A 26,171-nucleotide genomic window follows, 5' to 3' on the forward strand; every position below is an offset into this window, starting at 1 on the left:
GTCGGGGTGAGGGGCGGGGCCCGGCTCGGCTCCCCGGCGCTGGTTATCGCGAGAGGCCCGCGATCTCGTAGCTCCCCCTCCCTTCCCTCTGCCTCCCGGGCTCCGGCTGCAGCGTCAGCCTCGGTCCGGGCTCTGTGGCTGCCGTGGCCCCGATCCCTCGGCTTCAGCCCCTGCGTCCCTTGGCGCCTCTCGGCTCCGATCCGCAGCGCCGCCCATCCTCGCTCCACCGGCGCCGGCCTAGGCCGCGGCCGCAGCCCCGCGCTCGCGTCGGCGCCGCCCGCTCCCGGCCCGCCCCCTATGGGCCCCGGCTAGAGGCGCCGCCGCCGCCGGCTCTCGGATCCCCGATGCTGGCCCGGAGGAAGCCGGTGCTGCCGGCGCTCACCATCAACCCCGCCATCGCCGAGGGCCCGTCCCCCACCAGCGAGGGCGCCTCCGAGTGAGTGGGCAGGGCCAGGGCCGGGTAGAGGACGGGATGGGGGTCCCAGAGTACCGAGGTCGGGGGAGGGGGTCGAGGAGATGAGAGGACGGGGGAGTGGGCCCTGGGTGGGAAGGACGGGGGAGGGATCCCAGAGTTGCGAGATCGGGGAAGGGGGTCCCTGAAAGGAGGGGAGGGGGCCCTGGGTAGCAAGGTCGAGGAGGGGGCCCTGAGAGGAGAGGAGAGGTGAGGGGCTCGGAGTATCGCTGTCGGCGGGAGGGAGGTCCCTGAATGGTGAAATCGGGCTGGGGGAAGGTTCTTGCTGGGAGAAGATGGGATGGAGCGTCTCAGAGTAAGTGAATCGGTCCCTGCGGGGAGAAGACCGGAATGTGGCGCCCTAAATAGTGCAGCCAGGATGATGATGGGAGGGTTTCTGAGGGGAGAGGATGGGTCAGGGGTCCGCAATAGTGAAATGGGAGGAAGGAGGAGGAGTCCCTGAGTAGTGATGTGCGGGGAAAGGCGCGGGGGGGGGGGGTCCTTGCATTCCAAGAACGGTGGCACGTGGGGTTCCTGAGAGGAGGGGATGGGGCAAGCGGGGTTCTTGGGAGTGAGCATGGGGTAAGGAGGTCCAGGAAAAGGGGAAGGGGGTACCTGAGAGATTTGAGGGTGGGGAGGGATCCCTGAGGGGTGGGGAGGGTCCTCAGGGAATTGGGGGGAAGGGAGCCTGAGAAGACCCTGCTGGTGGAGGGTGGAGCTGAACCTGGGGAGAGTGGTTAGGAGGCCTGGAGGAGGCATAGAGGCTTGGGGGGGAACAAGGAGCGAGGGAGATTTGAAGGGGCAGGGGTGGGGAGAACTGGGCACCCAGCAGGAAAGAAGTCGGGAGCCTGCTGGGACCCCTGAAAGCAGATGAACAGAGATTCTGGATCGAATGGATTAGCAAAGCCTTGAGGGGCTGGAGAAGTGTGATTGGGTTTGAGGCAACTGAGGGGGACAGGAAGACTTGAGGGGAAGGAAGGGGACAGAGAAAGAAGCACGGGGCATTGGGGTTACCTGATGGCAGAGTTGCGTTGTGTGAGGTCACGCCGCTTGGCCCCAGAGCATGTCCCTATGACCTCCCCACTCCCGTTCTTCATGCCGGAGCGGCCAGGCTGGTGTCAGAGGTCCGTGGCCGGGATCTGTGTGCCGTGCGCCTTGCCTGTGGTGTGACCCATGAGAACCAGGTGTGATGGGCGAATGGCATGTTTGGTGCCTCTCAGGGGACTTGGCCTCCTGCGACCAGATGAAGGAGGAGCGCCTTGATGCATATGTGTGTGAGTTCACATCTTTCTCAGTCCCCGAGGGTGCAGCTCAATGTGGGGACGTGTTCCTGATTCTCAGAAACTCCACTTATTCTTAGGAGACATCTCCTTCATCATATTCTCTTCTCTTTTTTTCTTTTTGTTTTAATGTGATTTGTGATTTCCATCCCTTCAAGAATTCCCCCAGAAGAAGCCAGCCTTTGGAATTCCAGGGTTTTTTTAAATAACCACAGTGGAGTTGCCATGAAATGTAAAATGGCTTAATCAGCTGACTCCAGAATGCATTTTAGATGCCATAGGCCAGGCTGGACACATTCCAGGGTCTGAGGGTCTGGCTGCAAGAGCTGCCTCTTCACTCCTATGGTGAAGGGGTCGTGGCACATACATTCCTTCCTTTGCCTTTCCTTCTCTGTCCATCGGTGTCCTTCTTGTTCCTCCTTTATCCAGGTCCTGGCTCAGGGGACCACTACTATGAGCACAGGCTTTGCAGGCTGGAAGGGCATAGGTGTTGCTCCAGCCTCTGCCACTTCCTTGCCTTGTGACCCTCAGGCAGGTTACTGAACCTCTGAACCTTGTCCCTCCTGGGTGGGCTGGGTCTACAAGAGAGGTGCCTCCCAGGAGGATTGTGGGAGTTAAAGCTCTTGTACCTGCTCAGGAAGTGGCACCTAGCCCCCTACCTCCCAACGACCTCTTCGAGGTACCAGCTCAGGTGACATCACCCAGCGGCAGGTCATCTTGCTCCTGTGTGCCCTTTTGCTTACATCTCTTTAAGTTGTAGGCAAGTCATGGTTGAACTTGGGCCTTGGAAGTTTCCTGCCAGAACTCCAGTGTCCCCCTTCGTCTCCTGCTTGAATTCCCCCGGGGGGGTCTCCCCTAGGTGGGCGGTAAACCTTGGCTTAAGTGCCCTGGAGAGTGGTGAGTGGGGACCTCTGGAGGTGGCCCATTCTCCTCTAGTGACTTCCCTTAGAGCTGCACTCACTGTTTGGGTAGAGCCCTTGGCCACAGCCAGCGCTTGAAATGTGGCTTGTTTGTCCAAATTCAGGGGAGCTGTAAGTATAATACATATTCCAGAGTAACTAATTTCACCAGATAAACGTTTTCTAACGTGGCTAGAAATTTTAAAAATTGCATACATAGCTCACGTTCTTTTTCTTTTGGGCAGCCTCGGGTTAGTGCTCGTGCGCACTGAGCATTGAGCTGGCGTCTACCTTCCTGTTACAGTGTTTTACTCCAGGATTTGGTTCAGAGTCAAGGCACTCGTGAAAATAGCTAACTGTCAACCTGTCCTTTGAAAGTCCGTTGAAATCACCCAATAAAGTGCAGTATACATGGTTTTTATATACATTTATTTATTTGTTTGTTTGTTTATTTATTTTTGGCTGCGCTGGGTCTTCATTGCTGCGCACGGGCTTTCTCTAGCTGCGGCGAGCGGGGGCTACCCTTGGTTGCGGTGCGCGGGCTTCTCATTGCGGTGGCTTCTCTTGTGGAGCACAGGCTCTAGGTGCGCGGGCCTCAGTAGTTGTGGCTCGCGGGCTCCAGAGTGCAGGCTCAGTAGTTGTGGCTCGCGGGCTCAGTAGTTGAGGCTCACGGGCTCTAGAGCGCTGGCTCAGTAGGTGTGGCTCACGGGCTTAGTTGCTCCTCAGCATGTGGGATCTTCCCGGACCAGGGCTCGAATCTGTGTCTCCTGCACTGGCAGGCAGATGTTTAACCACTGTGCCACCAGGGAAGTCCCACATGGTTGGTTTTTAATAACCAGCTCTAGGAATGCATGTACGTATAAATGCCTACTGTTTACAGTAACGCTCAAGATATAATAAGAGCATGCTGCTGGAAAGGAATGCCCTGGAATTGTCTGCACTGTTTAAATTATGCCCCTCTCCTTCCCTCCGCCCGTGCCTCTGTGTAATTCGTGTGAATTAGAGGCACAGATGCTACGGCTTCTGTCATCTGCCTCTTGGTTCTAGTTCTTTGCTCTGAGGCCACTCCAAATGAGTTTGCTCCTCCATCCCTGTGAAAGACAGGTGTCCTGACCTGGGGCTTCACTCCCCGACCCCCAGGCTTGTATCTCCGGTTCCCTTGTCTCCTTCCCATGTGGTCCAGAGCTCTTGTGTCAGGAGGAAGGGCTCCCGGGTCTGAGAGCAGGGCCACTGAGCTAGAGCTGGTCCTCGAGGTTCTGAGGTCTCCTAACCTTTATGAGTGGGGGAGAGGGACGGCATCCCCAGTTCTCAGGGACCTCAGCTGTGTGTCTGCGGGTGGTCTTTCTTTCCCATGAGATCGTAGGCCCTTCAAGCACCAGAATCAGGTCTGATTCACCTCCCAGCTACAAACCCCAGGCCTGGAATGTGCAGTGGACACACGGTGACCTCGGCTCGGGCTGAGTCATCTTTTGGTAGCACATGCAGTCTTGGCTAACCCTCGCCCTTGGGGTCTCCGCAGAGCAAACTTGGTGGACCTGCAGAAGAAGCTAGAGGAGCTAGAACTTGACGAGCAGCAGAAGAAGCGGCTGGAAGCCTTCCTCACCCAGAAGGCCAAGGTCGGGGAGCTCAAGGACGATGACTTTGAAAGGATCTCGGAGCTGGGAGCCGGGAACGGTGGGGTGGTCACCAAGGTCCAGCACAGACCCTCGGGCCTCATCATGGCAAGAAAGGTGAGAGGCAGCTGGCGGTGGGGTGACGGCTCTGTCCCCGTACTCTGCGGGTGCGAGCGGTGGCGACAGGTGCCCTGGCAGCAGGAGAGAGGGGCCTCAAGGGTGCCGGCCTCTGCCTTCTGACGGGCTCCCAGGCTCAGAGGCCACCCCCACCAACGTGGGTTCTAGTTAGAATGTGGTGATGCAGCCTGGTCCCACGCAGCTCTTCTCTTGGAGGCCGCCCCCTGCCTTGCGGGATGTCTGAAATTCAGGTTTCCGGGAACAGACTGGCTTGAGAAGGGTAGCAGACGGAAGAGAGGAGAATCGAGACCCCTTAGAGCCGGGCTTCCCCTGACTTCACAACCAGAAGGCCCTGCCGACCAGGACTGGCTGCTGGTAGCGACGGCCACATCGGTGGGGTGGGGGAGGGCGGTCCCTTGGCAACGGGGTACCCGAGCCACCTGTAGTAGCCAGGGTTCTCCAGAGAAACAGAAGCACTAGGGGTGTGTAGGGGGTGGGGTAGGTAGAGGTACTTTAAGGCATTGGCTCAGGGACCGTGGTGGCTGGCAGGTCTGAAATCTGTAGGGCGGGCCAGTGGGCGCAGACCCAGGAAAGAGCTGGTGCAGCTTGAGTCCAAAGGGAGTCTGGGGGCTTCCCTGGCGGCGCAGCTTGAGTCCAAAGAGAGTCCTAGGGGCTTCCCTGCAGGGAGCGCTGGTTCGATCCCTGGTCAGGGAACTAGGATCCCGCATGCTGCGGTGTGGCCAAAAAATTTAAAAAGAAGAAAAAAGAGAGAGAGAGAGAGAGAGAGAGAGAGAGAGGGAATCTGGAGGCAGAATCCTCTCTTTGCGGGGGGGTGGGGGTAGCGCGACTTCAGTCTTTTCTCTTAAGGCCTTCAACTGATTAGATAAGACCCACCCACTTACGGAGGGTCACCTGCTTTCCTCGAAGTCTGATGATTTCCATGTTAGATCACATCTAAAAAATACCTTCACAGTGACATCTAGATTGGCATCTGACCCAACAGCTGGGTACCGTGGCCTAGCCAAGCGGACACACAAAATCAACCATCACCTCCCTGTTCAGTGCAAACCCTGGTGCTGAGAAGTCCCTCATCGGGGCTCCTGTGCCGCAGTGCAGCCTCCCTGCTACATGTAGGGAAGGGTCCCTGAGAGACATCGGGAGTGGAGAAGAGGAGGTCACCACCTGGGGATGGTGGCTCCTGCACACGTGACTGGGGGACGTTGAGTTGACACGTGATTCAGCTCCCACAGACGTGTTCCTGCAGACATAGAAAGCCCCCTTTCTGGAAGCCCATCGTCCCATAGTTTCCAAATTGCGTTCTTGGAAACCTGACCACCCTGGTCCCCGGGGGGATCTGCGCAGGGCCCGCCTTTCCTGGGAACCATGCACTCGGTTTCCATGTGGCGGGGGGGAGGTTAGTGCAGCAGCTATTCCTCCTGCCTCCAGAGCCCCGCCCTCCCTCCTGAAACCTACAGCCACATGCTTTCTATTTCTGTCTGCTTACCACAGGCAGCCTTTTCAAAACCAGAGCAACCCCCGAAATCCCTGGTCTGCCATCGCCCAGAGTACAGGGAGTGGAAGAGCAGACGTGAAATTCAGACGGTGATGGAAGGCAGGGACTTGGGAACAGCGTGTACAGGTCAGAGTGCTCGTCAGGGTCGGAGGGTTCTCAGGACAGCCAGGACTCTTTCAGGTGGCTGCTGACGTGCCTTGTATAACCATGAAATCTGAGAGTTTGTCTACGGCTTTCTGAAAGCCTGCGAAGTAAGGCTTCCGGGTTTAACCTGGGGGGCCCAGGTGTAGTCTAGTTAGTGGTGCTGCCCCAATGTCTGTGTCCTGGCTGTGATACAGGCCTCAGTCACAGACAGCGTCACTGCCAGGGGAAGCTGGGTGAAGGGCACACGGGACTCTCTCTGCTGTTTTTGCAGCTTTCCTGTGCTTGCATAATCCTTTCAAAATAAAAGGTTTAAAAAAAAAAAGGGAGGACTTCCCTGGTGGTCCAGCCGTTAAGACTCCGAGCTTCCACTGCAGGGGGCGTAGGTTCGATCCTTGGTCGGGGAACTGATCCCACATGCTGCGCGGTTTGGCCAAAAAAAAAATAATAATAGAATAAAAATTTTTTTAAGAAAGGGAATTCCCTGGAGGTACAGTGGTTAGGACTCAGCACTTTCACTGCCAAGGGCCCCAGTTCGATCCCTGGTCAGGGAACTAAGATCCCGTATGCCGTGTGGTACGGCAAAAAAAAAAAAAAAGTTCTAAAAACTGGGGGGAGTGAACCTCAGATTTTGTTCCCCATCAATCGTAACCCCTTCTGTGGCCTGTGCAGCCGCACCCAGAGTCATGCAATTCAGGGCGTGAATTTACTCCCTGGTGGCCCTGGAGCCCTCGGCCGGTCTGCGGAGGTCAAGGGCTCCCAGAGTGCCATTTCTCCCAGGAGCTCTGTTTGCCTGTATTCAGCTGAGGACACAGGTGGGAAAATTGACATGTCAAAGTGGTTTTTGAGAAACAGTGGCCTCCGTCCTTCCTCCACTACCTTGGGTGGAATTCCGAATTCCTGGGAAGCCGAGTAGGAATTCCACACATTCTGGAAGGCCTGCACAGATCCTGCTGTGGGCCGGCGTCCCTCCAGCCCCTGTGATGGGCAGGGGATTATCCTGACCACTACGACACGAGCAGTGGCAGCAGGTCCGTAAGACCCGCAAGAACCGGGCTCCATTTCCACTGTCTCGTCCGTTCGTAAATGTTCTCTGAACTCGTGTCTGGTGTCACGATTCCTCCCGCATCCTTGCGGGGCCCTGGGCATACAACCTCTGCGTCAGTGGGACCGGCAGAGATCCGCGAAGAATTCGGTGACCGTGTTGCACCTGTGGGGCTCTCCCAACTTCCCAGTGCTCTGAGCGGAGGGATGTGTTTTCAGCCTCGTGTATGTGTGTGTGTGTGTGTGTGTGTGTGCGCGCGTGTGTGTATGTGTGTGTGTGTGTGTGTGTGTGTGTGTCTCCCTCCCCTCGGCATCTGCATGCTTCCAGAATGGAGGTTACAAACCTGCCCAAGGCCACGTCCTAACCCTAGCTGCCTTCTTTCTAGTGATGGCCCTGGGTCAAAGCCGGTGCGCACGTTCTCATTTGCATGGGCCAACAGCTCTGTTTTACTGAGAAACTGAGGATTAGCTGGGTCGGTGTCTGAATTGGGCTTGAACCCTCTCGGGTCCTCCCTTTGCAGTTGACGCTGACCCAGTGGAAGCTGTCAAGGCCTCGCCTCCGCAATCCATTTCCCTCTTTACCTAGTTTGTGCCCCCTGCCCCCATCCCTAACTCGAATGCCCCAATCTGCAGTAGGAGCACCCTTAGACTCCTAGATGGGGTTTGAACTCCTAGCACCGTACTTATTTAATCAGCTGTTGGAGCTCGCACGGCCCAGGTGCTGCCGTGGAAAGAGTGTGGGTTTTGTTTGGCGTTCCATGAGCCAGGCCCCAACCCTCCCTGACCGCTCACCAGCTGTGTGCCCCTGGGGGCGTCATTTAAGTCTCTGAACCTGAACTTGCTGGTCAGCCCAATGGGGGCAGTTCTCACCGCCACTCTCCAACCCCTATGGGTCATCATCGTCAGGGCGAATCGCAAGCACCAGTGCTCAGAAACGTGGCCCTCGTCCCATTCCTGCTTTTTCTCCACACCCCCTCAGTGGTGGTTCGTAGGTAATCCATGAGGCTCACTTCACATGGCAGCCGCCCCTGCATCCGTTCTTTACCATATTTTTCTGGAAAGCCTCTGACTTCTTTTGGCCTTATTCACATTAAGGCCCTGACTCCAGGCTTCCAGGACCCCTGGGATTTGTCCACATCTGCCCAGTTTTGTCCAACTCCCCCACTTCTGCTTCTCTACCCCCACCACCCCAGTGATTCATCTGCGGCTCCTTTGAAGTTCTTTGTCGAGAGCGGCGCTGTCCACGATGGCTGCCCCTGGTCAGACGCAGTGGCCGAGCCCTTGAAACACAGTCGATGTCAGACAGGGCGCACCGTACGTGCAGAAACACAAACCAGGTTTCACGGCCTCCGTGTGAAAAAGTCATTAATATTTTTACATCGCCCTCACGTCCAAACAGTCAATTTTTGATACACTACACCGAGTTTCAACAAAATACATGAAAAATTCATGTCACCTGTCTCTCTGTACTCTGAACGCATCAGCTAGAGGATTCAAAATTAAATTGGTGGCCCGTGCTGTATTTCTCTTGGGCCTTGATGATCCTGACGCTGGCATTGCCCACCGTCCACCTCGCTGTGCCCTCCCGCCTGGCTTGCAGGATGAACCTGCCGCGCTGCACACGGATGGCAGCACTTGGCTTTCAGACCCTCATTTCGCCCTCTCCAAGCGGGTCTGCGTGCACGTGCTCACAGGGGCGGCCGATGGAGGAGAGAGCACCTGGGGTTCTGGTGTGTTCCACCGTCCCGCTGGTGGTGGCCAAGGGGCAGGTGCGGTGTCCCAGGGCCCACAGCCAGAGCTCTGCTCTGCAGGCTGGGTCAGGTGGGTAACCTTCATGTGTAGGCGTGAGGTTTTGCCTGGGGGCGGCATAGGCACCAGGCACCGTTTCGCTGGGAGCTGCTGCAGTTCTCAAGGTTTTGAAGGTCGTTGGTGCCCCACACACGCCCCGTGCCCCCATGAACTCGGCACACAGCCCGCCAACAGGCAGCTCTTTGTCCTTCCGCCGGCATGCCCACCCCACCTTGTCCATCTGGCAGAGTCCCACCTGTCCTTCGAGGCCCGGCCTGAGTGTCGCCTGAGCCCTGGACCCCCCTCTGTGATTCCTCCATCAGCATCTCCACCACAGCGGGGTTGTTTTGCCTGTGTCTCTCCCCCTCCTGGTGGTGCGTCTCCTCCAAGCAGGACCATCTGTGCTGTCTCTCCCTGTCACCAGCCCCGAGTGTAACTGACTCTACAGAAATGTCTGTTGAATTGATAGTGGTCATTTTCAGGTACCGGGGATCTGGTTCCGCCTCTCTGATGGACAGGTGGAAATCGCACCCTTTTCTTGTCTTATCACCATGGCTGTAGCATCTAGGACTCAAAGGAACCAGGACGTGCACCCGCAGCCTGACTCTCCCCCGCTGTACGGGGGATCTTGGCTATTTGGGGTTTGTAGCTGGGCGTTGCTCTTGGCTGTCTGTCAGCTGTCTTTTCTGCATCTCTCTGGACGATCCTTTCTTTTCTAACCTTTCCAGATATTGCGATGAATTTGGTGGCAGTCCTCTCTGCTGACTTGAACTCAAGGGGAAGGGGAGCTAGGATCCTAGGGTGGCAGTGGAAGGCTATCTGTTCTCTCTAGGCCGGGGGTGGGAAGGGGTCCAGAAAACCCAAGGGGCGGAGGGGGGCAGAGGTGAAGTAATTGCCGCATCGGACAGGGCATTACCTGGTCTGCTCCTGGGAAAGGCTGGCCCTTTGTATGATTTGATTAACAGAGCTCCCCCTGTAACCAAGTGAATAATGTTGCCTCTGATGATATATTTTTGTAAAACAGCATTATTGAGATGTACTTCACCTACCATACAAACGATCCTTTTAGAGTATTTAATACACTGATTTTTAGTATATTCACAGAGCTGTGCGTCCATCACCATCATCAATTTTAGAACATTTTCATCACCCCAAAAATATGCCCCATCCCCATCAGCAGTCACTCCCCTGTCCCCCAGCCCCAGACAGCCAGGAATGCGCTCTCTGTGGATTTGCCTGTTCTGGACATTTCCCATCAGTGGAGTCACCCACCATGTGTCCTTCTGTGTCTGGCTTCTCTCACTGAGCGTCATGTTCTCAAGGTCCATCCACATTGCAGCGAGTGTCTGTGCATCACCCCATTTCACGGCTGAGTGATGTTCAGGGCGTAGAGAGACATTTTTCTGTCCCTTCCTCCGTTGATTCAGGGCATTTGGGTTGCTTCCACCTTTCAGTTGCTGTGAAGCCGGTTACTGTGAACATTCCCGCTCCAGTCTGTGTGTGGGTGTGTGTTCCCCGTTCTCAGGTACATAGACACCCTTCCTTCCCGGCCCCCCTCAGTGGCCGATCCTGACCCCGCCTCCCTCTCCCTTGCAGCTGATCCACCTGGAGATCAAGCCAGCCATCCGGAACCAGATCATCCGTGAGCTGCAGGTGCTGCATGAGTGTAACTCCCCGTACATCGTGGGCTTCTATGGGGCCTTCTACAGCGACGGCGAGATCAGCATCTGCATGGAGCACATGGTGAGTGCGGCGGGGCCCGGGACGCCTCCCCTCCCACCCCGGAGTCCCCGTCCTGTTCCCGGGGGACCCTCTTGGAGGTGGACGAGGCAGTGCAGCCGTGTGTGCATGTAGACCCCTTTGTTTCTTAAGCGCCAGACACCCTCCTCCCGCCGTTGCTTTTTCCCCGGATCCATGGTAGACGTTACTCTCTGTTGGCACAGAGCCGGCTCCGTCTTTTTCCCCTCCGTCTAGCGCCCTGGCGTCCATGCGTACCTGTTGGGTAATTTATGAAACGCTCTTGGTGGACACTAAGGTTGTTTCCGGTCCCCGCGGCTTTCTGAGTAATGCAACGTTGAAAGTCCTTGCACCTAAGCAGGCATGCCCGAGGGCTGAGGCCCGCCGCCGGGCTGTGCGACTAAACACTTGATCTCTCCTTCCCAAGTGCCCTCTGCGTGGTCTGGGGACCCGGGTCTGCACCCCAGCTCAGACCCATGGGACCAGGCCTCTGCCATGGAGGGCGGCCGCCCATCTCTTTTAAACCATGGTTGATTCTGATGTGCCCCCTCATTAAGGAGCTCTGGTCTCGAGGCTCAGAAGTGGGTGGGATCAGGTGTAACGCGAAAGCAGAAGTGGTCAGAGCCGAAGGCCCCCAGAGGAAATGCCGCCGGCCCTCTGCCATGCCTCCTTTGTCAGGTAGGGCCCTGCCCGCTCCCGGCTGTCCAGGCCCCGGCCCTCAGGGCCCTTGCAAAACCAGGATGCTGCGTGGCTTTTGGCGGGTGGCTGTGGTTACGCCTCGCCTCCAGCTTGCCGTCCCCTCTGATGGTTTTGTAACGAAGGCAGGAAACGAATTTGAGCAAGAGCCGGCGAGGAATGCATGTGGGCCGGGGGGAGGGCTCCCCCACTGCCTTGCCCCAACCTGGCTGCCTGATTCCCGCCTGGCACTGCCCCGTGGGAGCCCCTTCCCCACCTGGGAGAGGGCAGTCGTATCTGCCCACCCACCTGGTCGACACTGCACAGACGAGTATCAGGGCGAGAAAAGGATGTGACATCGCTGTGGTCTGAGGGGAGCCTCTTCTGTGCTGTCTCTCTCCCTCCCTCTCCCCTTCCCCCCTCCTCCCCTGCTCGTCCCCACTTCAGCTACCTCCATCCCTGCTCCCTGAATACCCTGAGAGTTTGGAGGCCCCTCTTGGCCTTGTACAAAAGAGGCAGCATGGGACTTCCCTGGCGGTCCAGTAGTTAAGACTCCATGCTCCCACTGCAGGGGTCACGGGTTCCATCTCTGGTTGGGGAACTAAAATCCCGCGTGCTACACAGCACGGTCTAAAAAAAAGAAAAGAGGCAGCATCACAGCCCCACCCCCTCCCCCTCCGTTCTTGGTGGGTGTAAAGCATCAGTTCCAGGTGAGGCGCCTGCACCCCGGCAGCGCACAGACGGAACCGCTGGGATGCAGGGGAGATGCTAGATTCTCTTTGTTTGCCATGTTCGTCCTTCAGAGCTTCACGGTCGGGCTTTTCTTGTTCGCTTTCATAGCGAGCATATGACGACAGTGGAACGCGTAGATAGCACACAAACGCAAGAACACGGGCTCGGGTGTGGCCCGCGCGCCCCTCTTTCTGCTGACGGGTTACAGTCCATGGAGGTGAGCCTTAAGTGGTGGGTGGCTGCTGGGCGGGGAGGGCGTGAGGAGGACAAGATGACGGGAAGCGCTGAGAGGGCCTGTGCCACCCACACCAGTGTCCTCGTGCCCGATGGTCCCCTGCAGGGTCTCGCCCATGGCGGCGAGAGGACGCTTGCAGTCCCCCCACCTCTCATGCGGGACTGGACGAGTCTCGCACCTTGTCTGTCAGGCCAAAGATATGAGGACGGGGCGAGCTGGTCCACGAATGTTGACGGAGCGTCAGCCGTGACGTTGTCACCACCGCCACCGTTTCCCCGAATTCCTGCATCACCTCCATTTCTCTCCCTGTCGAGGGCACGCATTCATCTCTACGCAGGGTCGTGCACAAATTGACTCTCGTCTCCCACCGGGTAGATTCCAGCTGCAGCTTGTGAGAAAGGCCCGCTGGCTGTGACGAGCAGCCCCGATTCAGCACAGGAGAAACTCACCTGTGGGCACGGGAAACAGCGGGGCTGGCGGCTCCCCGGTGCCCAGACCTATTCCTTTTCCTGGGGAAACTAGGGGCTTGGACCAGCGGACAGCGGGTGTCTCAGGGCCGGAGCGGCCAGGGAGCAGCCGACTGACCACTCAGAGGCAGCTCTTGGTATTTTCTTGGGTCCTGGTCAAATCTACTGAAGAATGCACTCCCTTGTTCTACAATAATGAAAAATCAGACACGTCCGTCAGCAAAGGGGAGGTGAAGAATGACACCAGGCCGCTTTCCAGGGGAGAAGTGAAAGCAGCATATATGCACCGGATGAGAAAATCCCCCGAGAGGAAAGTATGCATAATGTGAGCCCCCAGATAGATAGATAGATAGATAGATAGACTTAAAGCTCTGGATCAGCTCTGCACCCCACGGAGGATGAACCACGCTGACGTCAGGGGCTGGGTGGCAGTGGGGCTGCGTGGAGAGGACCCGCGATGTGTCCTGAGTCGCCTTGAGACCCCAGCCTGGGGCCTGGCCCACCGTAGTCGCTGCGGAGACGTTCTCCCTGAATGTCGTCCAGCAAACATACCACAATCCTACGGAAAGTTCAGAGTATGAGGAGCTGAGTCAGGGAGCAGGGATCAGGAACGCTTTTTTTAAAAAACCCTTTAAAGGTTGATGAAACAAAAAATGAGAAAAAAAAGTGGAATTCCCATCTCGCCCTGCACGCAGAACAGGGCTGGGCCGGGCAGCCTGCCGACCAAGTGCACCGGACCTCCTGGTCCCGTGGGTTCCTCCCCGGCCGCACCCGCCGTCACTGCACGCACAGCCCCCTCGTCCTCAGGCTGGGGCTAGCCTACAGAGTCCCTCGTGGGTTCCCAAAGCGTTGGAGGGCCTGGGGTTTTCCACAACTCCCACCGCGGCCCTTCTCCCCAAGCACAGCTGGAGCAGAGTGCCAGGGAGGGGGGACCAGGCGTCTCCGAGGCTGCAGGCTTCTCGCGCCCCCTCAAACGGAATAAGAGGCCTCCTGGGACAGCTGGTGGCCACAGGAGCCCTAGAGCAGCATGGAGAGAAAACAGGCTCTCCACCCAGCTGCGAGTTCAGATGCTGGCCACCTCCCACCGCATGCCCGAGCCTCAGCTCCGGTCTGCCGGCATCCTGGGGGGGCCTCGGTGTGTCCTCGGAGCCCATCTCTGAAGAGGCGCCTTGGGCCAGTCGGTGACACCCGGGGTTTTGGTCTCCAGGTTTGCTTCCGGGTGACCTTGCACAAGATACTTGGTTTCTGTCACTTCTTCGTTATCGTGTGGATTTGGGGCCATGCCCTGGTCAGGGGATCAACTAGGGTGCCCTGTGTCACGTCCTTTGCTGAACATCCCAGTTTCAGGGTGGCGAGCAGTGGCTACACCGGCAGGACAGGGGGCCGAGCCATCGTTCCCCCTCCCCCGTGCCCCTCGGCTATCAGGCCTTCCTGGCGGAGCTGGCTTGGCCTTCTGTCTGTGCCGGGCACTTGCGGGCGGCGCCCCTGTGCTCGCGCTCCCCTTCCCGAGGCTGCGGCTGACTTGCTGGGAGGGGACCCAGGCCCAGAGCTGCGGGTCTGGCTCAGGTACGCTCTCTGGTGCTCAGGCTGCAAGCTGGGCGGCTCAGCCGCAGGCCTCATGGAGCACTGCCCGCCTGCCGCTGCCGTGGCAACCTCAGGAAGGCTGAGTCACGCCGTCCAGCCACGGGCCTCAGTTCCGGGAAGGATGGACCGCCTGGCGAGCACACTGGCACCCTTTCCGTTTCCTGAGGCCCCAGAGGTGGCCGGGGCCACGGGAGTCCCTGCTCTGAGCCAGTGGGTTGCCTTTGGCTGTGGTCTGGCCTCTGTTTTCCGTGGAGGAAATTGAGCACCAGCTCTCTGGGAACCAGGGAAATGCTTCGTTTTCCTCCCTGCCACTCTGGCGTCCCTCTGGGGAGCCCTGCCTGGCGACGGCTCAGGGCAGCTCTACCTCTCTCTCCTGTGCTGCCCCTAGGACGGTGGCTCCCTGGACCAGGTGTTGAAAGAAGCCAAGAGGATCCCCGAAGAGATCCTGGGGAAGGTCAGCATCGCGGTAAGTGCGTGCGGGCGCGCGCTCCCGGCCCTGCGTTCTCATGGGTTTCTTCTTACTTCTGCCCCCTTCCACACGGCCAGGCTCGAGGAGCCTCAGGAAGCCGGTGGTGGGCGTCAGCCTCCGGGCAAAGAGGCAGAGGTGCCTGTGCCAGCCTCCACCAGCTGTGGGACTGAGTGAGTGGCGTCCCTTTGCCTGTGAAGTGGGGGTGATACTTCCGTGCCCCATACAGGCATGGGGGTGGCAGGAGGAACCGTGGCACGGCGCCAGGCACACACTGTCCCACAGTGCTGCCATCGTCGAGTGTCGCCTGTCTAACTCGGTGAAACAGCCCCTGTATCCTTCACGCCGTCAACCTGGGGGCCCCGAGCACGGTCCCGGCACCAAAGGGCTCAACAGAGGATGCCTCTCGGGCTGGGGTAACCCCTGAGGCGGGGCAGTTGACTGGACACTTACAGCCCTACTGACAGGGCCTTGGGCCCTCCTCAGACAAGGGGAGAGCGGTGTCCTCCTCAAGGGTGGGGGGCCGTGTGAGAGTTGGGGAGGTGGGTGACTGTACCCACCCAAAGAATGTTGTCAATGTCACATGGCCACTTCGGCCTGGGCCTCGGGCCTGTCCAGAGGACAGTCCCCCTCACGGCACCGCCCTGCGGCTTCCCTGCAGGTTCTGCGGGGCCTGGCGTATCTCCGGGAGAAGCACCAGATCATGCACCGAGGTAAGGGGACGGGCGCCCCGGGGCCGGGAGGGGCTGACGGCGACCCGCAGCGTCCACACCGCCGGCTCTGCTCCCAGATGTGAAGCCATCCAACATCCTCGTCAACTCCCGAGGGGAGATCAAGCTGTGCGACTTTGGGGTGAGCGGGCAGCTCATCGACTCCATGGCCAACTCCTTCGTGGGCACGCGGTCCTACATGTCTGTGAGTCCTTCCAGCGTCCTCCCCACCGCCACCCCGACCCTCATCAGCTCTTCCCCGTTTTCCAGAAGCTTTTCCAAAAGCCTGCCCTTCCCTGTAGTATAGTTTCTTTTGCGGGCTTTGTTCTCTCCTTCGAATTTCTAGTTTCCGTCATCTTCTCATCTGGGTTTTTGTCTCTCTGGAGACGCCGGCCTGGTTCCTGTCCGCTCGGGGAGAGTAGTCAGTTAATTTCTGAGCCAATCGACTAGCCCTCCGTTATTTTAGGCACTATCTGGGTGATTTTATTTTTTTATTTTCATTTTTATCTCTTTAATTTATTTTGGCCACACCGCGTGGCCTGCGGGATCTGAGTTCCCCGACCAGGGATCAAACCCGCGCTCCCTGCATTGGCAGCGTGGAGTCTTAACCACTGGACCGCCAGGGAAGTCCCCATCTGGCTGATTCTAAGAGCAGATTCTGAGAAGTCCGTCTTGGGATTGTTGGGAGAAGGAGACGTTCCGGCGTCTTTCCTGGGTCGGTCGCTCTCCAGAAGCACTTTGGGTTGCGGGGCTTTAAGGGGCTGCTGTCAGCACGGCTGGAAGCAGGTGGAGGGAGGGGGCGGAATGGCTTTCTGCCGCTGTGTCCCTAAGCGGGATGGGGCTGCAGGGGGACCACAGGGACACTCTAGGGTGCCAGCGCCCCTCCATCTCCCTCGGGCCGTCTCTGCCCATCTCCCCTCAGCCGGAGCGGCTGCAAGGCACTCACTACTCGGTGCAGTCAGACATCTGGAGCATGGGCCTGTCCCTGGTGGAGCTGTCCATTGGAAGGTACCCCATCCCCCCGCCGGACGCCAAGGAGCTGGAGGCCATATTTGGCCGGCCCATGGTCGACGGCGCGGAAGGAGAGCCTCACAGCATCTCGCCGCGGCCGAGACCCCCCGGACGCCCCATCAGCGGTATGGCCTGAGACTGGGACTTCCGGTTTGGATGGGGCACGCGGCGCCTGGGGACAGCAGCTGCCTCCCCTCTGGCCCCTCTTAGCTCCACCTGTCCCCCTGGGCCGCGCTCACTGCGGTCAGCAGTCCTCAGATGGTCCTGAGGCTTCTGGGGACAGTGCTGCAAGCAACGCCTCGAACTGTCCTGTCTGGGGCAGCTGCACCTGTTGCTGCCAGCTGGCGGGGTCGAGACACTCGCCCCTCAGCCAAGCCGTGGGGTGGCGGGTGGTTTCTCCAGCATTTTATCACGAGAACGTTCAAGTGTACAGAAAAGCCGAAAGGGTTGTCCAGCAGGCAGTCTTCTGCCCCACACCTGGACTCTGCAGTGGCCGTCCTGCTGTGTTGGGCCAGGCCTTTCAGGGAGCCCAAAGTGAAGGCAACTCGACTCGGGTCTCGGGTGGCTGGTTAGATTCAGCCCAGCACACAGCAGAGGTACGGGAGGGCAGTGGGGCTCCCAGGGGCCTCCCGGTACCTCAGGCAGCCACCTGCGAGGTTCAGGCCGATGCTTCCACCACGTTGGGGGCTGGCGAGGGGTGAGGGTCATGGCTCAGGTGGTGTAATTAGGAAGGGGCGCGTAGGACTCTGGGATTTATTTATTTATTTTATTTTTTATTTTTTTATTTTTTTGCGGTACGCGGGCCTCTCACTGTTGCGGCCTCTCCCATTGCGGAGCACAGGCTCTGGACGCGCAGGCTCAGCGGCCATGGCTCACGGGCCCAGCCACTCCACGGCACGTGGGATCTTCCCAGACCGGGGCACAAACCCGTGTCCCCTGCAGCGGCAGGCGGACTCTCAACCACTGCGCCACCAGGGAAGCCCAATTTATTTATTTTTTACGTCAAGTGACAGGAAGAGAGTTGAATTGAGTGAGAGCCCAAAGGACCATGCAGTGGACTGCAGTTGGTTGGTTGGTTTCTCACAGCTTTATTGAGATAGCATTCACATACCATATGGTCCACTCGATTCAGGCTTAGAACCCACTGGACTTCTATACCTTCACAAGGTTGTCCGACCATCACCTTTATCTGACTTCAGAACATTTCATCACCCCAAAAGGAAACCCTGTCCCCTACCCAGCCCCTGACAACCATGAACCCAATCCCTGTGTCTGTGGATTTGCCTGTCCTGGACGTTTCCCATCAATGGAATCACACACCCTGTGTGTCCTTCTGTGTCTGGCTTCTCTCACTGAGCATTGTGTTCTTGAGATCTGTCCACACCGTGGCAAGTATCGGTGCCTCGTGGCACCTCGTACCTCGCTCCTTTTTTATGGTCACATAATATTCCACCGTGTGGTATCTATTTACCGCTGACGGATACTTGGGTCGTCAGATGGCGGTTTTCACAGTATTCTCAAGCCCAGACCCTCCCCTTTCCTGGTGCCGCACCCAGACTGCTGGGGTGTCTTGATTTCCTCCGAGGGGAGAACCCCCGCTCCCACATCTGTGTCCTCAGGCCCCAGCCCTGCCCCTCCCTTTCCAGCCCAACTCCCAGACGGTGCTCAGACCTTCCAGGCGGGGAGGAGCGGGGCGCTGTGCCAGGCCGCTCGGCCTGCCAGCACCTCCCCCAGCCCCGGCCCTGGCCCACGTGCCCATTTCAGGACAGGGGACAGAAGGCGAAAGTCCAGCTGCCAAACGCGGGCCTGGCCAGCTGGGTCTAGGACAGGGGTCAGCCATCCCAGCCAGCCACCATCCTGAGCCCGCAGGTCCGTGCCAGGTTACACTGCTGCCCTTGCCTGCTCGGCCCCCCGTGGCCCCTCCCCCCACTCCAGGGAGCAGGGGGTCGGCTTTAGCACAGCCCAGCCCCCTGCCAGATGTGTGCCTTCTCAACAAGTGTTCCTGTTCGTTCTGGTGTTTTGTTTTTTTAATTCACCAGAGGCTCAGGAGAGATGTTCCTCTCCCAGGAAGGCAGCTGGGCCCAGGAGCCTGCCCTCTGGGTTGGGCCGGGTGCGGAAGAGGGTGCTCGGCTGTGTTCAGCACGCTCAGGCCCCACCGCCCGACGGAAGCACGGTGCCCACCTGCCCGTCTCATCCGTCTTTGTTTCTGCCCCGGGCAGGTCATGGGATGGACAGCCGGCCGGCCATGGCAATCTTTGAGCTGCTGGACTACATCGTGAACGAGGTGCGTGCCCGGGGCCCTGCTGGCAGGCGGGTCTCCACAGCAGCAGCATCAAGCCATTCCCGTTGGAAAGTGTTCCCCAGAAAGAAGAGCGTTCGATGTGTAGACTGTGGGTTGTGTCGGGAAGGGGCCGCAGGGAGCTGTGGAGACTGAGTCCAGTAGGATGCGCACACCTCCCCTCCCCAGGGGGCTCTTTTTTTTATCTTTTCACGGGGATGAACCCGAAATTCTCACTCTGAGCCCAATGGCCCAGCGCTGGGGCCCTGTGGGTGAAGTCATAAATCATCCCACTTCCTCAGGGAAAGTTGAGGCATCACCTTCCTCTCTGGGAAGGGGGCACAGGGCGCCCACCCAGTCCTTCTCCCCACCACGTGAGAGGGCAGCATGGATACTCCCATGTACAGATGGGTAAATCCAGGCATAAGGATGGGAGTGGGCTCCTCAGGCCTGCAGCTGAGACAGGGCCGAGCAGGACCTGACCCTACAGCCCTCCCTCTCGGCGTGGCCGGGTCACCCTCCTGGCCCTTCTCTGATGGAAGTGTGTTTCCAGTGGCCCTTTGGAGTTGGGGTGGCCAAGCTTGGCCCAGGGTTGGGTCTTGAGGTGAGCAGCTCAGAGCAGGGTCAGTGGCGACAGAACAGGGCAGGGTGGTTCCGGTGACACAGCTCTCCCTGCACCTGGCAGCGACACCCAGGCCCGGTGAGCACGTCCTTCCAGGGAGGCCGCTGGCACCTCCCGCCCCTGAGCAGAAAGAAGGCCCACTGCCCTCCTGGACGGGGCCTGAGCCTGCGCACGGCTGTCCCCACCCCGGGACCTGTGAGGGGCCAGGCCCCTCAGGCTCCCCCTCTTTTTAGGCAGACCCGCAGCTCTCTCCAAGCACCTCCGGAGGGTAGTGGCCCAGACCGTGTAGCACGTGGTCAAGAGTAACCACCCTCATCCATAAAATGAGGATGAGCCCTGTTCTCCTTCACTCCTGAGCCAGTCGTGGTCCCCGAACAAGAAGAGCTTTTGAAGGAAACTCTGGGAAAAGGCCAACCCAGTTGGCAGGGCTGCCCGGGGAAGCTGCTGGAAGGGGGGTGGTGGGCGCCCTCTGCCTCCAGGAAGGGTGCATCCTGAGGGTCCCCAACAAGTGCCGAGCTGTCCTCAGAGGCACAGGCTGGGAAGCACCTTTTCTCCCTGATTCCAGAAGCATCCTTGAGCTCTCACCCCCGCCTTTCTGTCCTGGCCCGCAGCCTCCTCCCAAGCTGCCCAACGGCATCTTCACCCAGGACTTCCAGGAGTTTGTAAATAAATGGTAAGACGCCATGGCCGCCAGCTCGGGGCGGGTGGGGCAGGGGCCAGGCGGCCTGGCCTGCTTCCTGGGACGACCGGGGCCTCGGGGATGCCTGGCAGTGGCGGCGTCTGGCGGGACTGGAGCTCACCTGAGAACCCAGATCCCCCCGCCAACCCCCCACCAAGGCTGCTGAGTCACGGCGTCCAGCTGCCACCCCCAGCTTGTCCCCGAAACCCCGCGCAAGCCAGGATGGCAGGCTCTCTGGAAATAACGCTATTCCCGCCTTGCCTTCTGCCAGCAGGCAGCCCGGTGTCCTAACCCCTCAAGCCCGTAACCCGTGGCTCCTGGGCAGGCCTTCGGAGCCGGTTTCTGGGGGGTGGCCCTCCCACCCTCTGAAGCGTCTGGGTGACGCGGCCTCGGGCGAGCGGGCTGTGGACCCGGAGGGCCGGCCCGTTGAGCGCCCTGCACGTCAGGACGCGACGCTGCGGCCCAGGGTTGCGTACCTCACAGCCAGCCTGTGACTGTGCGTCCAGCGCTCCCCGTAAACCTATCTGTGCCCTGTGAGGTTGCTAGTTTGAAGAACTGCCACTCAGCCCTGAACTGCTTTGAGCAGCAGCCTTTCAGACCGTTCCTTTTAGACCTTTTAGACCGTTCCTCTTTCGTGAAGGGAAAACTTCCGCTTCCACAACAGCGGTTGCTGCTGGGCCTCTGATGGAGCAGCGTGGGGGGGGAGTTCCCACCCTCTTCCCCTTTCCCTCCTGTCCTGGTCTCAGCTTCTTGCCCTGCCCTCCCGGGGCATCCTGCTCTCACACCCAAGGGTGGCGGTGGAGCCCCTCACCCACGGGGGCCAGGCAGGAAAGGGCAGCAGGATGCAGGCCTCTTCCCCCAAGGCCACTGACTGCCTGCCTGTCTTCTCTCTCCCACCCCCTGGAACCCACAGCCTAATTAAGAACCCAGCAGAGCGAGCAGATCTGAAGATGCTCATGGTGAGTAATACCCACAGATTTTGGACTTCCAGAGGTCCCTGGCAGGCCCTCCTCGCCTTGAGTGAACACCTGAGCTGGCTCTGATGTCTCTTGGCCAAGCTGGAGAACCCCTGTGGGTCGCCCTGGCTTGCTGGAGGGCACCATGCAGAGCGGCCATGGTCCTCTCAGCTCCCCGGGGTACAGAAGGGCCCGTGTGCCTGGGGCTAGGGCTGTGTCTCAGAATGGCCGGCCTCCAAGGCGTTGGGGGCACCACTGGGGTGTTTGCCTTCCTCTAAACCCATACTGTCCAACGTCCTTGAAAACCAAGGTGGTCTCCGGCATTGGCCTTCCCCCGGCAGGGCTGCCTGCCAGCCTCAGGGTGACCGTCACAGTGCCTTCCGCCCATGTCCACTGTGGACGTTAGGCCTTCTTCCTCCATCACCAGGCCTGACCACCTGAGTCACCCCCGATGCTGAGTCAGCCCCTTGTTTATGCGTCTTGTGGCTCGAAGAGAGAAAACACTGCCAGCTACAGGCGTGAGACGTTAGTTGTCAACCTCAGGTGTCCACACGGGAGAGAAGGAGCCTCTTAGGGTGGTCACGATGCGGTAGTTTGAATAACCGAGCCACGCCCTCTGGTGGGCTCCTGTGCCCCTGCCTGCAGGACCACGCTCCCCCCTCCCCACCATGTCCTCCACCGGGCCTCCCTCCTGCTTTCCACCTCAGGACCTTTGCACAGGATGGCCCTTCTCCTTCTGGGATGTGTCCTGTTGCTCTCCCCCCAGCTGTGGGCCTCTGCTTCGGCACCGCCTCCAGGAAGGCACCCTGTCTAGCCCACCCCTCTGTTAGCTGTGGCTGCAGCCTGTGTGTCCCAGCTGTAGTCAGTTTTCTGTGGCCCCAAGAGTGAGCCTGGCCTGGAGTGCCTTGTGGGAAGGGGTCTGCGTCCATCTGCCTCTTTCTAGAAGCTCCTTACTGAGTCCAGTGACGTGTGTTCAGGGCACGCACGACATAAGAAGCACGTGTTCACTGTGGAACATGCAGACCCACGGAACAGGGGAGTGAACTTTGACATCTGCCATTGTCTCCCCCCCCGCCCCCCCGCCCAGCTCCACGCAGTTCACACAGTGCGGGACGACATCCACGTCTCTGCCTGCGTGACACTGTGGGCCGTGTGGGGCTGACTGTCTTCCCGACCACGAGTCCTGTTCCCTTGGTTTGGTGTTTCACCCAAGCCTGTGCCCACCTTTAGGGAGGTAGGGGTGGTCTCGCCTCCCCAGCTGCCATAACAGGTGGATGTCACGTGGGAGGCCTAGACCCCCGCCCTTCCGAACGGGAACCGCTGTCAGGGTGACTGTTAAAGTTACTTAAACTGACGGATGAGGCGCGATCCTGCTCTCCAGCCACACGGGCCCTGTTTCAAGGGCTCAGGAGCCTCAAGCGGCCGGTGGCTGCCGCCTGGACAGGACATGTAGGGCACTTGCTATCCTCAGAGTTCCGTGGTTCCAGATCAGATGTTCTCACCCAGGTGACTCTGCCCCCATGGGTCCCTGGGCCACGTCTGGGGACGTGTGTGGTTGTCACACCTGCGGGGGGATCCTGGCGTCAAGCGGGTCGGGGCAGGGATGCTGCTCCTCACCCCACAGCGCCCGGGACGCCCCACAGAGGGTGAGCCGACCCCACGTCACCCTGAGCTCCAGGGGGCATAGAGTGGCCTCCCCCGTCGCCTGAGACCCCGTCCCAGGCCGCGTGGCCCTGGGCCCGGGCCTCCCTGCTCTGGGGTGGGGACCCGGCCAGCCAGCTAGGGCGGGGCCACTCACATCGTTCCTTCCCTTTCAGAACCACGCCTTCATCAAGCGGTCCGAGGTGGAAGAAGTGGATTTTGCCGGCTGGTTGTGTAAAACGCTGCGGCTGAACCAGCCCAGCACGCCCACGCGCACTGCCGTCTGACGGTCCCGCCACCGACAGACCCGCTCCCCATCCCACCCCTCCGGCTGCCCCCTCCGTGGGGATGCGCGCGTGGCCCTTGGGCCCGGGGAGGCCGACGCCGCTGCCCTGTCTTCTCAGAACCTGCTTCCTTAGGTTTAAAGAAAAAAACCGAAACAAAACAGGGAAAGAAAAAGCAAACGTGCCGGTTGTGCTTCTTGTGCCTTGTCCTTGGGGTGTCAGCCTTGATCCAGCCCGGGGTGGGCGCCTCTGCGAGGGCGGCCCAACCCCTGAGAGACGGGCATGGTGTCGGGCACTGGCTTTGCTCCTTTCCGAGGCCCTCAGAGGGACCCCCAGCCGTGGGTGACTTTCACCAGAAGAGAAGGGGGCTGCCCCCTTGGGGTGCGTGTGTGCCCCCAGCCTGGCATCTGCCCCTTGGAGGTGGCCGTCCCGGCCCACAAGAGCTATTGGGCCCAGTGGCTCTCGTGGGGTCCCCGCCCCGGCGGCTCCAGCCTCGGGCCATGCAGCCTGTCCTCAGCAGTGCGTGCCCTGCCCCCTGGGAGGGACCCCCAAGTCCTCTTCTGTGCTTCGGGGAACAGAGACTTCTGACAGCTCGCAGCAGCCTGAGCTGACACTCGCTCGGCAGAAAGGAAGCCTTGGGTTTCCAAGCTGTCCTGTGGTTGAAGCCCCAGCAGATCCTGCAAATAAGGCCCGCTCCCCTATGCCTGCAGGCCGACAGATGTGGGCGGGTGGCTCTGTGTCACCTCTGCTAGCCCAGCAAATCAGAAGTGACCACCCAAGGCACGTCACTGTCTCGGGCCTTGAACCGTTTGACCGCAGCTGATCGGAAATGAGATGGTGGGGGTGAGGCTGTCCTGACTCCTGGTGGCCATTGGGGTGTCCAGCCAGGCCCCCTGCAGGGGTCTGCATGAGGTCCGAGGCCCGAGACCCAGCCTTTCCGCCTTCAGGGCTGTACCACCTCCAACGGAGAAGGCCGCCTCTGGGCCATCGGGCAGTAGGAAGTGGTGGAGGGCAGGGCTGCTTCTAAGGCTTCCCCTCCTGCAGGCTCTCTGAAGATGAAGCTGTGAGTCTCCCCACAACCCCAATACTTCCTGAAGGCTTGAAACAAGCCGATATTTATCTGTGATAAGTCGCAGAGGAAGGGTTCTCGCAGAGCAGCGGTCCTGGGGCAAGCCACACCAGCCCCGCGTTTCTGGAGAAGGTGCAGCTGAAGGTGGGGGATTGTGGCCCTCTGGGAACTTCTGGGTCCTTTTCTTCCTAGGGAGACCCTTCAAGTCTCCTCTGTTTTTTCCTGTGGTCACCAAAGAGAAGACAAGTTGGTAGCTGTTCCAACCAGCTTTCCAGATTTCTGCCACCTCGTAGTTGCCCCCAAAGTCTTTCCTGATTTAGAAAAGAATAAAAAAGATAACTAAAAGTGATGGAGGTGTCGCTCTGTGGGTACCCCAGCTCCCTCCAGAACTTCAGAGGGGGAAGGGGGCCTAACGGGTGAACTGTGACTCAGCGTCTTGGCCCGTGGGCGCCCGGCGCTGGCAGTCACAGGCAGCCCCATCGTTGGGCCAGTCCTGTACACGTCAGGCTGTGGGCCTGACCAATGTCTGTTAACAGAGCCGACTGCCGTTTGCAAGGAGTGAGACCGCATTGACGGGGTTCCTAGGGGTGCTGGTGAATCGGGTCGGTGGGGTAAGGCCTCCAGGGTTGCTGGGGGAGGACGGATCGAAAGTAGGCGCCTCCCCCAGCCCATCGGCTCCAGCCGCCCACCGTCTGCTGTGTTGCTTTGCCAGGACCCCGAGGCGCCTCAGGAAAGGACCAGAGAGACACTTGGCGCTTACCCTTCCCACTCCGAGTCAGCCAGGAACACGCCAGAGCCTTGGAGACCGTGATGAAAGTGTCCGACTTTAACAGCCAGGGGTCTCCCTCCCTCCCCCGCCCCCCACCCGCTTCCTGCAAACGTTGCTAGACTTGGCCCCCTCTGCCCCCACACCCTGACACCCCGTCTCTCCCCAGTTCACAGTGGTCCCTGCCTGGCTGCTCCCATCCAACGATCTGGCCAAAGGTGACCACAGGCCGGCCTGGGAACGCTGATCCCTGCCCTGTCGAGGTCCTCTCTTGCAAGGGGGCAGGCTCTTCTTCCCGAAACATGTAACATCTGTTGGTTTTGGGGTCTCCCGACGTGTAGGGGTCCAGGCAGAAGGTGGGGTCAGGCAGCCAGGCTGCTGGCCCCTCCCGAGCTTCTTGTGAGAGACTGTTCTGTGTCAAGGTTCCCCGTGGCTCTTCCTTAAGCCCCGAGACGGCCAAGTGCGTGAGATGATGCAGCCGCCCTGTTCGGGCCCCTGGGACCCCCAGCGTCCCTCTGTCTGACCTCTTTGTCCAAAAACAAATCAATCAGGAAATGAATCCAAGAGCTTCAGAATCTCACCCGTTGGGTGTTTTCTTACTTGGGTTTTAAGTTTTCTTCGCTTCTGGGGTTTTGGGTTTTTTGTTTTTTTGGTTTCTTTTGCGCTTGGTTTGGAAGAAGAAGGTATCCAGCGTCTTGTCGATGCAAGTTTCTCCTCAGGTCCAAGTTTTCATCATATTAAACAGCACTTTACAACACCACGTGTGTTGACCCCTGTGTCCCCAGAGAGCAGACTCTCCCTGCCTGGTTCTGAGCCCTGAGCAGCTCATAAGTGACCTTGGAATAAGTGATGAGCCGGGAAGGGTGGCCCAGCTCAATCAGGGTGCCACAGGCTTTTACCCCTAGCCCTGGCCATGGGCCAGAAGCCATCTAAAAGGTCGGGGTCATGGGTGCCCTCCTGATCCAGTGGAATTCTCAGGTTGGACCAGCCCCGGCCCCGGGACCGTCGCATTCCCTTCTCTGAGTGTAACAGACGTTCCGGGGATGGGGCAGGGGGAAAATGGAAGGAAAGAAGGTGTGCAGAACTCAGAACTGGCAGGCAGATTCCAGGCGGGTCTCGGCCCCCTGCGCCCTCAGATGCCACTGGGACGCACGTGCATCATTCAGCTGCAGGCGCAACTTAAATTTCCTTGTGGCCACATTTAAAATAGGAAAAAGAGTTAACCCTTCTGGTTCCTTGTTTTTGTTTGTTTTTTGTTTTGGCCTCACCGCGTGGCACATGACAGGCAGGATTTTTAGTTCCCTAATCAGGGATCAAACCTGTGCCCCCTGTGGTGGAAGCATGGAACCGCCAGGGAAGTCCCTGGTGAAGGTAATTGGATGGTATGTTTTATTTAACCCAATGTAGTCAAAA

The 26,171-nt window shown here is 59.1% G+C and overlaps 1 protein-coding gene across 1 annotated transcript; it reads left to right on the top strand.

Moving 5' to 3' along the window:
- Positions 1-64: 64 nt before the first annotated feature.
- On the top strand, positions 65-24,288 carry MAP2K2 (mitogen-activated protein kinase kinase 2). Its single transcript, XM_082650045.1, has 11 exons — positions 65-436; positions 4,150-4,360; positions 10,443-10,589; positions 14,665-14,742; positions 15,404-15,455; positions 15,533-15,657; positions 16,375-16,588; positions 18,683-18,747; positions 19,975-20,036; positions 20,956-21,001; positions 22,816-24,288. Exons 1-11 carry the CDS (start codon positions 345-347, stop codon positions 22,924-22,926), a joined length of 1,203 nt encoding a protein of 400 aa, XP_082506171.1. The 5' UTR covers positions 65-344; the 3' UTR covers positions 22,927-24,288.
- Positions 24,289-26,171: the final 1,883 nt, after the last annotated feature.

Source organism: Grampus griseus (assembly GCF_964374135.1).
Source record: "Grampus griseus genome assembly, chromosome: 3".
In the NCBI taxonomy this organism is placed as follows: domain Eukaryota; kingdom Metazoa; phylum Chordata; class Mammalia; order Artiodactyla; family Delphinidae; genus Grampus; species Grampus griseus.